This window comes from Doryrhamphus excisus, chromosome 3, assembly GCF_030265055.1.
Source record: "Doryrhamphus excisus isolate RoL2022-K1 chromosome 3, RoL_Dexc_1.0, whole genome shotgun sequence".
NCBI lineage: Eukaryota > Metazoa > Chordata > Actinopteri > Syngnathiformes > Syngnathidae > Doryrhamphus > Doryrhamphus excisus.
In genome coordinates this window covers 7,863,838-7,879,168 of record NC_080468.1, presented here as the reverse complement: position 1 = coordinate 7,879,168, position 15,331 = coordinate 7,863,838, and the positions used below count along the sequence as shown (strand labels likewise).

The window sequence follows — 15,331 nt, the reverse complement described above, 5'->3', positions numbered from 1 at the left end:
GAGTCAGCCTTTAATTGTATCATCATTTTCAATTTTACATAACTATTTCCAGAGGCTGAACAAAAAAATAACTTGTATCATCAATACAAATAATGAATGTAAAAGAATATGTGTCTGCCGTGCAACTAATAGTGGAAAAGCTCCACCCGGTTACTATGTGATGGCCAAGTGTCTGTAGCGTGGAATCATTTGTACGAGTCAACAAAGAAGACATCAGATAAGGGACAGGCGGCAGAAAAACACCTGGTGATTTACACAAGATTTCGGCCTTAATGGATGTGCGACACACACCGTGTTCTCTGCCATGGAGGGCATGAGGTAAGAACCTTGCTCTGTCAATACCTATGTTGTAAGTCTGAATAGAAACTATTGATCCATATGTTTGTCTGTGTGCTTTAACGATCAAATCTTGACTTCTCTGTGCCATATAAAGCTACAAGTGTATTAAATGACATTTTGAGCTAAGCCTGATACTGTGTGGGTTCGAAATGAAAGTTATTGGCAATAATGATGCACTGTTGTGTAAGGCAAGGCAAGTTTATTTATACAACACAATTCATATACCAGGTAATTCAAATTGAAATGGGGTAAAATCACCAAAATCATTCCTTTTAAAACTAAATAATTCAAAATCCTTGCATATAATTGCATAAAAATGAGTGCAGATAAAATACTTGCACAGCTGAAAAGAAGTGTTTTCAACTTAGATTTAAATAAAGAGTGTTGCAGATTTTGGCATCATACAACTCAATCGCAGCCTCACCGTATTTAGTCTGCGGATGCCCGCAGGAGACCACTACCTGAGCTTCTCAGAGCCCGAGATGGTTTATGTGTTTCTAACATGTTAGAGATGTACTTTGGTGCAAGACCATGAAAAGACTCATACACAAGCAGAGCTGTTGTAAAGTCTCTTCTCTGAGCGACAGGAAGCCATTACAGAAACCTGAGTACTGGACTAATATGGTCATATTTCCTGGTTCTAGTCAAGACTCTGCATTCTAGGTGGACTGAGAAGGCCGTTACTGTAGTCCAGCCTGCTGGAGACAAAGGCATTCATTTAAGTCTCTGGATATCTGGCCTAGACACTATTCCCTTGATTTTGGCAATGGTTTTTAGGTGGTAAAAAGCTGATGATGCTATTGATTTAATATGGCTGTTAAAGTTCAGATCTGAGTCCAGTATCACTAATACAATTCTAACCTGATGATTAGGTTTTAGTGGAAGAGTTCCAAGTGGCTAATAACACGTTTTCATTGTTTTTGTGGGCTAAAGACAATTATTTAAATCAGGGGTCTCAAACTTAATTTACTTGGGGGGGGGCACTGGAGCTCGGGTCTGGGTGAGACTGGGCCGCATCAGGTTTTCCAAAAAAAAACAAAAACGCATTTATTAAAAACAAATTTTTAAAAAAAACTTCGCTTTGGTTCCAATTTTCTTCAAGAAAAGCTCTGATAAAACATTCCATTGTTCTCAAATGTCTTACTTATTTTTCTACACAAAATAAGATGAAAAATAAATAAACAAATCAAGAATAAAGAAATAAATTAGTATAAATAAATAAATATAATAATAATAATAAAACGGCAAATAATAAAACTTAAGAAACCACATATAGTTGGTGGGTAGACAAATTATTTTTGTCAGATTAAAATGAACAAAGCATTATTAGAGCCCTGTAGACATGACAAAACACGACTATAGTCACATTTATACTCTTTTTATTTACAACATATTGCGCAACTGCAGGGTCTTGAGACACATGCTAACTCGCAAACTAGAGAGCTAGCGACCTAAACGGTAGCCTTCAAGTTATTTCCTTTAAACTTAAATTTAAGTTTAAATAAGTGGTAAGCCAAAAACTTACCACTTCCACACGGATAGGGAGGATAACTATTAACAGTTATTTAACCTTTAACATGCATATTAATCAAACGTAATATTTTTTTCTGGGTACATGATACCATACAGCATCCATATCAAACTTGAGCGGGCCGCACTAACATTAAACTTTCATATCAAGGCGGGGGTTTGAGACCCCTGATTTAAATGATTTTATTTGAGAGAAAGTTGTTTTGTATGTTCACCTGCCCTCAGTGACACGTAGATCTGAGTGTCGTCTGCATAGTTGTGGTAGGACACATTACAGCTGAGTACTAGCCGGCATGAAGGGAGCATGTACATATTAAATAATAGGGGTTCCAGGATTGACCCCTGGGGAATCCCACAGGTCATAGCTATTTGATTGGAGACACAGTTACTGTACCAATTCCATATATATTGTCTGGTCTAGTCTAGTCCACATATATACTATGAATATTACATTTCAATCAATTTAGTTCCATACAATGTCTCCAAATGACATTATTTCTGATTAGCACAGCTAAAGTCCTATTCAAAGGTGCCCAGGTGGGACGTAACTAATTACCTAGAAGTGACCGTCTAATGATTATTGTTTTTTAAAAAAAAAACAACACTTATGCATACCATCAACAGGAAGCTGCTGGAGGAAGAAGTTGATACGTACAAGACAACATGGCAGAGCCCATCCTGATCGCCAATCTGACACGTGAGTGGGTGGCAAGCCTACGAAGGTGGCACCTGGAGCTCTTCTTCATCCCCACCACCGTGGTCACGCTTGCCACCATGCTGGTGAACCCCGTCCTCATGGCGTGCATCTTGGTGTCGCGTGCCTTACGACAGGAGACGCGCTACCTGCTGGTGGTCAACATCCTCGCAGCGGACATGCTCTTCCTCACCCTCAACCTGGCCATTGTCATCCTCAACGCTGCAGAGGCCGAGGTGCCGTGGCTGCTGTGCGAGTTGGTCACCGCCGTCACCGTCACGGCCTACTGCTGCGCCATCCTCACTGTCACCCTCATGGTGGTGGACACCTACGCCGCCGTACGTTGGCCGCTGCACTACCATGATCTTCTCCCGCCTGCTCGCACTCGCAGAATCCTGTTAGGGGCTTGGCTGCTGGCGGCGACGTACCCCTTTACCCTGGTCATCCTCATGGAAGTGGAGAAGGGGAATCCACAGGAAACGGTGGCCGTGTGCCTCGTCCTCATTTCCCTGGGCATCGTTCAGGCCAAAAACATGGCAGGGATCCACATCTACTTCTTTGTCGCCGCTCTCATCTGCACCGTGCTCATCTTCTACTGCTACATCCGCCTCTACATGGTAACCAGAACCCAAGGCATCTGGCAGAACCGCTTCTCCAGAGCACGCATCACTCTCTTGGCCCACGGGGTTCTTCTCCTGCTTTACTTCACCCCTGGCTTCGTCTTTACCCTGGAGCTCCTGCTGTTTCAGAACAAAAACGTCAGTCAAGATGTACGAGTGTGGGTGAGCACGGTTAACATGTGTGTATTCATGTTGCTGCCCAGGGCCTTTGCTCCTTACTTGTACGGCCTGCGCTACCACGAGATCTCTGATACTCTGCTGCAGCTGCTGCACCGAAGACTCAGCCAGATCACTGCATCGTAGTAGGCCTCCTTTTAACTTAAGCACTGGTTCTTCACCTGGAACTACTTGGAGTATTGTTCAATCTAAATGAGTGCTATGAACCTGGTAGAGAAACTACCAGCTCAGAATCACTAAAAAGAAGTAAAAAAAACACCAATTTCCACTTAGAATAACATTTAGGGGGCGGCACGGTGGACAAGTGGTTGGTGTGCAAACCTCACAGCTAGGAGACCAGGGTTCAATTCCACCATCGGCCATCTCTGTGTGGAGTTTGCATGTTCTCCTCCCTCCCACATTCCAAAAACATGCTACGTTAATTGGCGACTCCAAATTGTCCATAGGTATGAATGTGAGTGTGAATGGTTGTTTGTCTAGTCCAGGGTGTACCCCGCCTCTCGCCCAAAGACAGCTGGGATAGGCTCCAGCACCCCCGCGACCCTCGTGAGGTAAAAGCGGTAGAAAATGAATGAATGAATAACATTTAGGATTTTAGAATGTATGTATTTTATATACTGTTGTCCCTTCTTTGTAGTGGTTAATTAATTCCAGGAGTCAGGGTTAGCTAACCAGTTATTTCTTCTAAACCTAAGAAGCCAAAAACCAACCACTTCCACACGGCATGGGAGGAGAACCTTTGTTTCACTCTATCTTGTCAGACAGGCCTTGGCTGATCATAGTCTACCATGAAACAATGCTCATTAGTTAATTAATTTCTGAAGAAATGTGATAATATCGATATCGATAATCGAACCGTGGTATTGCCAGGGACGATTGTATTTGAGCTTGCATGTAAATTTCTGAGAAAATCCAAAATAAAATCAACCTTGTGCACCCAAATCATTGATGTGCATTGTATCATACCTCCATTCCAACTTTCATGCTCATAAAAAGTGTATGTAAACTTAGATTATCATTTTTACACATCTCCTGTATATAGAGGATCTTTGTTGCAAGGCCTATTTTGCCTGCTCTCATATAGAGGACCTCTGACCAGCAGGAATATATTGCTTGTGTTTTAAAGGGGACCTATTATGCTCCTTTTTCGACCTTTTGTAATGATGGTCTGTTTTAATTTATTCCACCCATGCCCCGTCTCCAGGCATGTACACTTCGCAGTGATTGGTCACACTCCAAAGCGTTCCCGAAGACTTCCAAACTACTGCCGAACCAAACTGTTGAACCAAAAGTTGATAATGAATTAATAAACCCTTCAGAGAGCTACTTGAAAAGTGGTCAGGAGACCCCTCAAAGAGTGGAAACGTAAATCTGCGTTAGCAAAGAGCAGACAATCTTGCCACAACATTACACATAACAGTTGTGGTGAAAAGGCTATTAGCAACTCCAGTGGAAATGGAATACCCTGACCTACAGTATATCTTTACTTGTATTATCGCAAGGTTTTTCAGATCTGTGACCAAGTGACATGAGGTCCTTTTGAAGGTCTTGCTGTGCCTCATCTTAACTGACTCAACTCTTATCCATCTAAAAGGTGGGCATCTAATGGCTGCTGCTTTCTAAGATACACTCATGAATGTACTTTTTTTCTTTTCTCAGCAATAACAGTCAATAGCACCTGGTGGCTGACAAGACTTGTGAGTCAGCAGCCTATTTGTCATCTTTAACAACAACATGTGAAGGATTTTATGTATTCCCACATATATGTGGATCTTTTATCTGCTTTAATCTACTTTATTCTGTAAATAACTATGTTTTTCCATAGGTAAATTGTCCATAGGTAAGAATGTGAGTGTGAATGGTTGTTTGTCTATATGTGCCCTGTGATGTGGCGACCAGTCCAGGATGTACCCCACCTCTCAACCAAAGACAGCGCACCCGCGACCCTAGTGAAGGTAGGGATGGATGCTGTGAAGCACATGTATCGATTGATGGCCGAAACATTGCAGGTTTTCTTTCCAACCAGTTTCTCCAGCAGATGATTTCATTGACGAGCTCTTTCTCTCAAACCAAAGGAGGGCTAATCATTAAAATCCCCTGCTTTGGTGACCGGCTGGAAAGAAAACCTGTAGTGTCTCAGCCCTCCATGGCATGAGTTTGACACACCTGCAAAGAAGGATGAAACAACCAGTTTCTACCACTAGATGGCGACATTTCCTAACATGAAAGTGTGAAACTGCATCCTGTTGTATTTCATTTCTGTAGGCTCTTTAATCCTGCCTAATGATATGATTATTCCCTAATGGGCTGGTATGGACCAAATTTGTTTTGGTGGCTGCAATGGTAATTAACTCATTCAATCCCAGCCATTTTTGACAGATTTTTCAATGTATACAGAATATTGTTTTCTTAGGCTAAATAGAGATGGTATACACTAAAGAAGACTCTCATCTTTCATTATAAATTTGTTTCTACACTTTTCCCTTCTTTAGTAATCAGCAGCAGAAAATAGGTAAGTTCTCAACAAAAAAGGGAGAGAAAAGAGATATCTCAAGCATAACTTTCACTTTGACACAAATTTAGCCATGTATATTTAGCTAAAATGTCTAAAACGATGCCACAACATAGACAACGCCAAAATGTTTGTTTTACATTCATTCATTCAGTTTCTACCGCTTATCCTCACGATGGTCACGGGGGTGCTGGAGCCTATCCCAGCTGTCTTTGGGCGATAAGCGGGGTACACCCTGGACTGGTCGCCAGCCAATCACAGGGCACATATAGACAAACAACCATTCACACTCACATTTATACCTATGGACAATTTGGAGTCGCCAATTAACCTAGCATGTTTAGTTTACATGAAAATAACAATTTGTTTACAAATATAACACCATGAACTATTAACAATATTCACATTTGCAACTGAACTGTCCCATCAAAATGCATTTTCACTTCCTGGTTGCTGTGGAGCATATACTGTATGTCAATGGGAGAGATGCAGGCCGACATCTTATAAAATGCACGTCCTTTTTGGGTTTAAAACCACACCACACATGCTCTCTTCTATTGTGGAGTTGCATCATCACCACTTGTGTCTCTGCCACAAAAATACATCTTTGGGAGTGAGCAGTCGGGTTGAAATAAAAGCATAAATATGTCTTTGGTAGCAAATGAGTTAATTACTCCTAACATTTATCTTGGTTAACAAAGGTATTATCTCGCATAATATGAAATACTATCAAGGAGTTAATTGGAGCATTTATGGTACGTAATTTATTAACATATTTGACAGATTTTGTCATTGTATATTAGTTATTTTTCTTTTAATTTCCAATCCATAGTATGACAAGAAAGATAGATGCAAGACGCGTCATTAGTGTCCGATCACAAACTCACCGTCACTTGATGTGTGTGTGTGTGTGTGTGTGTATGTGACAGCGAGACGGAGGATGTTTGACAGCATCAGCCGACATTTTGACAGAGGTGCTGCATCTCTGGAGAGAAAGCGAGAGCCACAGCGGCGCGCTTGACACTCTGATGATACCAATTCCCAGTGTCAGCCGTCTGCTTAGGTGACCTACTTATGAACAGCAGACAATTTGTCAACAAACCAAGATGGGGATTGTCCTTGTTTTTGGACCTTTATGCAGGTCACAGTTTCATTAGTTTATCATCTCAAATGTATTATCTCCCTCACTTGGTTGCTCCACTTTTGAGAGAGGAGCCACTGAAACAGTCATTGACAATACACACCTGACGGATCAGTAAAATTCTTTCCATTCCAGGGGTGTCCAAAGTGCGGTCCCAAGACCAATTTGCAGCCCACAGCTCATTTCTTTTGCTGGTATAGCGAATCAGGAACTCCTGTATGAGCCATTTCTAGCAAGTAAACGGAGGAGCAGAGCTTGGGGGAGGGCAGAGAGCTGATCTGGCTTACGGTCAAGCCCATATAAGGAAGTCTGCCACTCTGTGACATCACAAATGGGCAGTTTTACCCCGCCTTCTGAAACCGCACGTTTTTAGCCATCCCAAATTTATTTCAGGGCTCACTTCCAAATGCGAAAACCTCATTATCTGAAACTTTGGCATAGTTTAACGCAAGAATACATTTGTTTTAAATATTTTAAAAATACTTTATGACCTAAGTTTAATGTCCATGTGTTATTGTAACCCAGGTAGTTTTAAATGCAATATACTGATCTGGCTTATGGTCACGCCCATATAAGGAGGTCTGCCACTCTGTGACATCACAAATGGGCAGTTTTACCCCGCCTTCTGAAACCGCACGTTTTTAGCCATCCCAAATTTATTTCAGGGCTCACTTCCAAATGCGAAAACCTCATTATCTGAAACTTTGGCATAGTTTAACACAAGAATACAACATTTGTTTTAAATATTTTAAAAATACTTAATGACTTAAGTTTAATGTCCATGTGTTATTGTAACCCTGGTAATTTTAAATGCTATATACTTCCAAAGTAAGTCTAGGGCCCTCCAATATTTTTAATTGTGAAGAATAATATAATATAGGGCAGCACGGCGGTCTAGTGGTTAGTGCGCAGACCTCACAGCTAGGAGACCAGGGTTCAATTCCACCCTCGGCCATCTCTGTGTGGAGTTTGCATGTTCTCCCTGTGCTTGCGTGGGTTTTCTCCGGGTACTCTGGTTTCCTCCCACATTCCAAAAACATGCTAGGTTAATTGGTAACTCCAAATTGTCCATAGGTATGAATGTGAGTGTGAATGGTTGTTTGTCTATATGTGCCCTGTGATTGGCTGGCGACCAGTCCAGGGCGTACCCCGCCTCTCGCCCGAAGACAGCTGGGATAGGCTCCAGCAACCCTGTGACCCTCGTGAGGAAAAAGCGGTAGAAAATGAATGAATGAATGAATATGATATAGACCACTGAGGTTTTACTTTATACTGTGGCATGGCTCACGTGGCAGTGAAATGATTTATGGTTCAATAGTAATAGTATGGTTCTTCACTGTCTATCCTTGCCTTCCTTTCCCTCTGCAATAGAAACCTCCAATAATGGCTCATACTCTCTCAATCGATCCGGGTTCTCACTTTTAGCCAGTGTTTTTCCACAGATTGTCAACAGAAACCAATGTGTCTGGTGTGTGTGAGGGTGTAGTGCACCCTTTATAAGATCAATGAGAGCTTTTCGGGCAAAGGGGGGAGGTAGAGTAGTGACGCATCATGTAATTCATGTGTAATTGGAAGCAGTGATTGGTGAGCACACACACACTGGTTTCTTGTCAAAGATGCGTGCTGCTGATTGAGTGACGCGGATCATGAAGGCGTCTTTTGCCAAACTTGACTGTTTTCTGGATGAATCTTGGGTTCCTGCGGGTTCCAACAGGTCTTTTGCTGTATTTGTGATGATTGGGATGGCCTTGACAAATACAACACCATTGTTTAGTTCTCTCTAAATTCCTGTTACCCATTACCTTACCTGTCTAAATGCAAATACACACATGGCATGATATGGGGTCATTATAGAACTGACTCCGCACTTATGCCACTTAGTGCTATCTTGCTAACATGCTAACTGTTAGCATGTTGGCTATTTTACTCCTGTTTAAAGGCCTATATATACATTGCACGATGTGGGAATGCTTTAGGACAGTCTTGGCACTTTTGGTGCTAGCATGCTAACTGCACACTGACATTTTAGCTCAATTCCTCAGGTCTAAAGGCTAATATAAACCCGGCATGATGCAGGGATATTATAGGACAGACTTGCCATCTTGCTAGGTGCTAGAATGCTAACTGGTAGCTAATTTATTCATGTCTAAATGCAAATGGTGAATCTTGGGTTCCTTTTTGTCTTTTGCTGTATTTGTGATGATTGGGATGGCCTTGACAAATACAACACCATTGTTTAATTCTCTCTAAATTCCTGTTGCCCATTACCTTCCAAACGAAAAGAGAAGGCAAATTCTTCAACAGGATGATGGTCCTAGCTACCTATTAGCATAGTTAGCATTGCTGTTTAAATTAGTTAACAACCAAAACCCAAAGCCACCCAAAGCCAAGTGAATTATCAATAAAAAGTAAAATAAATTATAAATAAATTATACTTTCATACTTTGATACTAAAAATGCAATTTTAAATAGGGTCGTTTTGATACACAACGTCTTTCCCCCTTATGCAGTTCCATCTCCCGCCTATTGATGGCACTGTTGTACCTCTACGACACGGAGTCACCACAATAAACACACACATACACACACGCGCGCGCGCCTCAAACCCGGATGGATGACTTCACCGTTCCGCCTGGGTTTCCTTTATGAGCCCGGGATCTTCCTCCTCTCTCATCAGACATCAACCAGCCACGCAAGCGAGCACACACACCAAGTCCAAGTCCCTGCAGCCGCACACAGGGACCACCCACAGCTGGCATCCACATACCATAAATCGGACCCGAAGACGAAATCCACAACAAGACCCCAGCGGGATCTAAGTAAAAAAAAGGACGACTCGAATCCTCACAGAGACACCATTTGGTAGCCGCCAGCATGTCCGAAGTATTGCCATACAACGAGGGGAAGATGAGCGGCTATGGGGCGGACAGCGAGGTCAGCCAGATGTCCTTTAGCTGCGGACTGCAGGACACAAACGCCTTTTTTGCCGGCTCGCAGGCTAAAAGACCTCCGAAGCTCGGCCAGATCGGCAGAGCCAAGCGAGGTAAACAGTCCTTAAGTTGTTACCGTATTTTTTACCAACATTTTTACGCTTTTTAATGCATGATGAGACCCTATGGTGCGTTCAGGCGCCAGGCGAATATTTTAAAACAATGCTTAATTCACTGACACACTGTTTACATGCACGGTCCCCCATTGCAGATGCATTCAGGGACCGATGTGGTGGCTTTTACGTGGCTGTTATAGTGTCACACTGTGATGCATTCAGGGAGGAATCGAATATGACTGTAACATGACTGCTTCAGCCACATATATGTTATTTTCGACTATGCCACCCTGCGATGATACATTCAGGGCCAAATCAACTATGATTTAAATCTTACTGTTTGATACGTACATGTTATTTACGATTATTAATGTAAGATGCGACCTTGTGATGCATTCAAGTACTAATTGAACATGGCTTTAAAATTACGGCTTGATACATATATTTTATTTACCATTATTAATGCGTCATGATGGTCTGTGATGCAGTTTTGGACCGACTGAGTACAATTTGAATACATGTACGTTCGATACGTACATGTAATATATGAGTATTAATGTATGGCGCAACCTTGCGATGCATTCAAGGACCAGTCAAATGATTAAACCATAACATGTATATTATGTGAGATTAATGATGCACCCGTGAGATCATTTAAATATGTTTCATGTTTGTTAATTGATTGTTTATGTATGGTAGACATGCATGTTATTTACTCCTATGATACATTTGGGGACCAATCAATGTACATGAATGTAACTACTTGTTACATGCATGTTGCAACCCTATGATCCATTCAGAGACTGTGCATGTCTTTCAGTCTGTTTACATGCAAGCACGAGTCACGCTCACGCGAGGACACACCCCAACGATGAATGTGTTGTCTTTAGCACGCAGTTTGTGTTTGTTTAATCCTCATCCCTCCCCACCTTGCGTTTGTGTGAAATGCGCCACAAATGCACGAGAAGGCCTCAGTAAACACCCTCCTCTTCCTCCCCACAGTGGTGATCGAGGACGACCGAATAGACGAGGTTCTGAAGGGCATGACAGACAAGTCGTCACCCGGCGTCTAAGACCACAATGATGCCTTGCAGACTTTTTTCATTTTGATCACCGATTTGAAGCACTTGTCGGCTGTGCATGTTGGGAGGATTGCAGGAGGTGACAGCACACGGAGTGAAGATGGCATGGAAGATGGTGGAGGGAAAGAAAGGATGGAGGAGGAGTGGAGCGACTGGTCATGGGATATTGTTGGCAATCCTCCAAGCAAGTCGTGATTTTTTTTTTCTTTTAAAGAGGAAGAAGAAACCATGCGAGATGTCGAGACGGCGGCTCTCGGGTTGTCAACCTGTACTGACTTTCTATTCATGGTGATGGATGAACTTGTCATTAACTCCTTTCTCCTTGCTCCAAATGCGCTGTACACAAGCAAAAACAAGCAGAGGGAGGATGGCGCTTAATGTTGTACAGTAGGCTCAGCTTGCAAAACCGCCCCACTTCCTCCTTCCTTTTTAGATGGTGCATTCAGGGGAGCTGTCCTTTCAGCACCGGTCCAATGCATTCCTGTTGCTGCTCTACTGCTTTGTGATCCCAACCCCCCTCCAAACAGACCAAGTCAAGTCTACTAACTGAAGGAGACCAGATTGTATGTAAAACATATACATATATATATATACATATATATATCTGAGGACGGTACAATGTTGATATTTTCTGTAGTGGAACCCTACTTGTTTTGGCCCGTTATAAAGAGCATTAAGCTATATTGTCTTTCTAGCTTTGGCCATCAGTGGTTAAAGTTGCAGGTTGGTTCCTTCATGTAGCTCATGTAAACCTGCACATATCTACCAAATTGTGGAGCTTAAAGAAAATATCTAAACTAACAGTCCAAATACTATACTTTCTATACGTTGGATTATTCGTGTTTTACTTCATGCATGAATTTTCACTCCGGTGCCAATATAGGTGCCACCACTCTTACCCGGGCACGCTTGTTTTTAACAAAAAAAAAAAAGAGTCATATTTGTATTTTTATATCTAAATATTTGTTATTTAAATGATATGCTAGTCTATGGTCTTACAATTCATCAACAAAAAAGTTTCTACTTCAGAGGACATGACGGAACGAGGCCAGGTGTATTTTCTCGACTGCTCTCGTTCGATTATCAGAGCTCGGAGGTTTTTTAAAGACTAACTGAATGTGTCTGGGTTTTTTGCACACATCAATGTTCACCTATTAGTAAGAAATCGTATACTGTGACTTGAGCTTCGTTGATGAATTTGTTAGAAAATGGCAGTTTTAGAGTACGTTGCACTGTTTACGAGTATCCTCAAATAACACGTTGTTATTTGACCGATTTTCAGCATTACAGTTTGTTTTTTGTTTTTTTTATTAAGTTGGTTTATTTTGTACCATCATTTTAAAGAAACTGGATATGGTTTGTTGTGCATGAAACCTTAATATTTTCAATAACGGAACATTGTTTTATGAAGCAAAAAAAAAGCAACAAAAATGTCATGACATTCTAAGAATGAGTCATTGTATATTATGATGCCATTTTCACTGTATTTGGTGAACTAATAAATGGTGAAAGAAGATGGAAATGTGATTTTGCTGGCTTTTTTTAAACCACATGACATAGTTGGATGTAACACTTTCAGGCCTCTACTTTTTAGTAGTTAGTCAGAGTTTTGTTGGTGTGTCATTTTGTTAGCTAGCAGGCTACTTTCTAGTTAATGGAAGATGAGCCCTGACAACAGGACTATACCATTTTTATGTTGGGGTTGGGGACAGCCGGTCCATTGTAACACCAAAAACAGAATCTACACTCCTTGTGTTTCATTTGTTATCTCGCAGCCTACTTCCTTGTTAAAAATCATAAAATAAATCATAAATCTAAAGGTAAATTTAAAAAGTCATAAAGCCCTATGTTTTCTGTCCATTTGTTAGCTAGCAGGCTATAGCAGGATACTTCCTGGTTCATGGAAGATGGCCCACGACAACAGGACTGTACCATTGTTGGTAGTTGAGTGGGGTTACGGTGACTCAAAAGCAAAAAAAAAGAGAAGCTAAAAGAAAATGGGGTAAAAAAAGATGTTTTAACCTGTCTGTTCATTTATAGGCTAGCAGGCTACTTCCTGGTTCATGGAAGATGACCCAAGACAAAAGGACTGTACCATTTTTGGTAAGTGGGGTTATTGTGACTCAAAAGCTAAAAAGAGAAGCTAAAAGAAAATGCGGTAAAAAAAAAAAAAAATTAGTACTGCGCTGTTTTTACTGGTCTATTCATTTATAGGCTAGCGGGCTACTTCCTGCTTCATGAAGGATGACCTAAGACAACAGGACTGTACCATTCTTTATACCAGGCAATACACTCAATATGTCGTGGTTTGAATATCGCTCCCCAACAAATAATTCATTAATAAATGACCGCTTTTTGTGGTCGACTGTAACCTTTTTTTGGTCACTAGGCTCCAGTAATGTTATGAGACATGACGTTAGATTACATTACCTTTCACACAGCATGGAGACTCGCTATTGAGGCCAGCAAAGCCATGAAAGGGCTGAGATTAAATGGAAAAAAGGTTCTCTTCTCATCCCATGTGGACGTGGTAAGTTTATGCCTTATTTCCATTGGAAACACTTAAAGTTTACAATAAGTAAACTGGAGAGGCTAACTAGTTAGCTTGTTATGCTAGCGCGTGTTATGTCCCTACAGTGATCCCGCAGCTTGTGCAATGTGAGGAGTATAAAAATAACTTTTGTGAAGTTATATCATATCTACAGGGCTCTAATAATGTTAAACACCATGTTTAGAAAGCGCCAAACAGGTTTTCTATGCTCAGACTATGAAAATATTTCAGTGATTAGTATTGAATTAGTATTGAATTGAACTTTGGAGAACTAACCACGATAACCGAGGGGCGAGTGTCATCCTCCAGTATTTTCATTCAAAAACAAAAATCTGAAAGTGAAAATAAAAATGTTACAGCATTGTTTTTTTATTTGCTAAATTGAAACTCAGCCTGGTTCATGAAGAATGAGCCGAGATGATGGAAAGGATCATTTTTTTATTGTGAAGTAACCAGTTCACTGAAACAGCATATTAGATAAACATCATTAATGTACCTGACCACATTCCATCAGGGACATTATTGATCCTGATAACATCAGCGCTGCCCTGAATGAACACACGCACACACACACACACTATCGATCTTATGGTTGATGTGTGTGTCTGTCAGAGGCCACGCACAATTACACTTTTCACAGTAACGCACAGGGCCGGAAGCGGACTGACATTTGTGTGCCTGTTGTGTGGCTGCTCCTCTCTTGTGTTTGTCTCAGTGGGCATGTGACTTAAAAGTACATAATTAAATTATACAAAAAAAAACAGTTTCATGAGAAAATAATTTTATGAGAATTAGTCAAAAATTAAGAGTAAAAACACTACCAAAACATTTTCTAAAATCACCTAAAATGACTGGAGAATCATCATCATCATATAGAGACACTACAGGAGTGCGTTGGCACTTTCAGTACTTGCTGCCAACTTGCTAGGTACAAGCATGCTAATTGCTAGGGTCATTATAGAACTGTCTTGGCTCTTTTGGTAATTAGTGTTATATTGCTAGGTGCTAGCATGCAAAATGTTAGCATGTTAGCATTTTCGCTATTTTACTCATGTCTAAATGCAAATACGCACATGGTATGATCTATGGACATTGGACACTGTACAACTGCCTCCGCACTTATGCCACTTAGTGCTATCTTGCTAGCATGCTAACTGTTAGCATGCTGGCTATTTTACTCCTGTTTAAAGGCCTATATATACATTGCACAATGTGGGAATGCTTTAGGACAGTCTTGGCACTTTTGGTGCTAGCATGCTAACTGCACACTGGCATTTTAGCTCAATTCCTCAGGTCTAAATAAACCTGGCATGATGCAGGGATATTATAGGACAGACTTGCCATCTTGATAGGTGCTAGAATGCTAACTGGTAGCATTTTAGCTAATTTATTCATGTATAAACACAAATACACACAGGCATGATATAGGGACATTATAGAACTGTCTTGGCTCTCTTGGTAATTAGTGTTATATTGCTAGGCGCTAGCATGCAAAATGTTAGCATGTTAGCATATTCGCTATTTTACTCATGTCTAAATGCAAATACACACATGGTATGATGTATGGACATTGTAGAACTGACTCCGCACTTATGCCACTTATGCCACTGCTATTGTGCTAGCATGCTAACTGTTAGCA

The 15,331-nt window shown here is 41.1% G+C and overlaps 2 protein-coding genes across 2 annotated transcripts; both read left to right on the top strand.

Annotated features, from left to right (window-relative positions):
* Positions 1-245: 245 nt before the first annotated feature.
* Positions 246-3,486, top strand: LOC131125576 (probable G-protein coupled receptor 148). Its single transcript, XM_058067240.1, has 2 exons — positions 246-318; positions 2,494-3,486. Exon 2 carries the CDS (start codon positions 2,533-2,535, stop codon positions 3,484-3,486), a length of 954 nt encoding a protein of 317 aa, XP_057923223.1. The 5' UTR covers positions 246-318; positions 2,494-2,532.
* Positions 3,487-9,631: 6,145 nt separating this feature from the next.
* Positions 9,632-12,655, top strand: camk2n1a (calcium/calmodulin-dependent protein kinase II inhibitor 1a). The gene is made up of 2 exons (XM_058067070.1): positions 9,632-10,056; positions 11,062-12,655. The coding sequence occupies exons 1-2, from the start codon at positions 9,888-9,890 to the stop codon at positions 11,130-11,132; spliced, it is 240 nt and encodes a 79-aa protein (XP_057923053.1). The 5' UTR covers positions 9,632-9,887; the 3' UTR covers positions 11,133-12,655.
* The last annotated feature ends 2,676 nt before the right edge of the window (positions 12,656-15,331 follow it).

What these genes read in the sequence shown, in the direction of transcription:
- LOC131125576 (XM_058067240.1), top strand. Translation starts at nt 2,533, where the DNA reads ATGGCAGAGCCCATCCTGATCGCCAATCTGACACGTGAGTGGGTGGCA.
- camk2n1a (XM_058067070.1), top strand. Translation starts at nt 9,888, where the DNA reads ATGTCCGAAGTATTGCCATACAACGAGGGGAAGATGAGCGGCTATGGG. An exon ending in GATCGGCAGAGCCAAGCGAG is followed by an intron (nt 10,057 to 11,061) that starts GTAAACAGTCCT and finishes TCCTCCCCACAG; the next exon opens with TGGTGATCGAGGACGACCGA.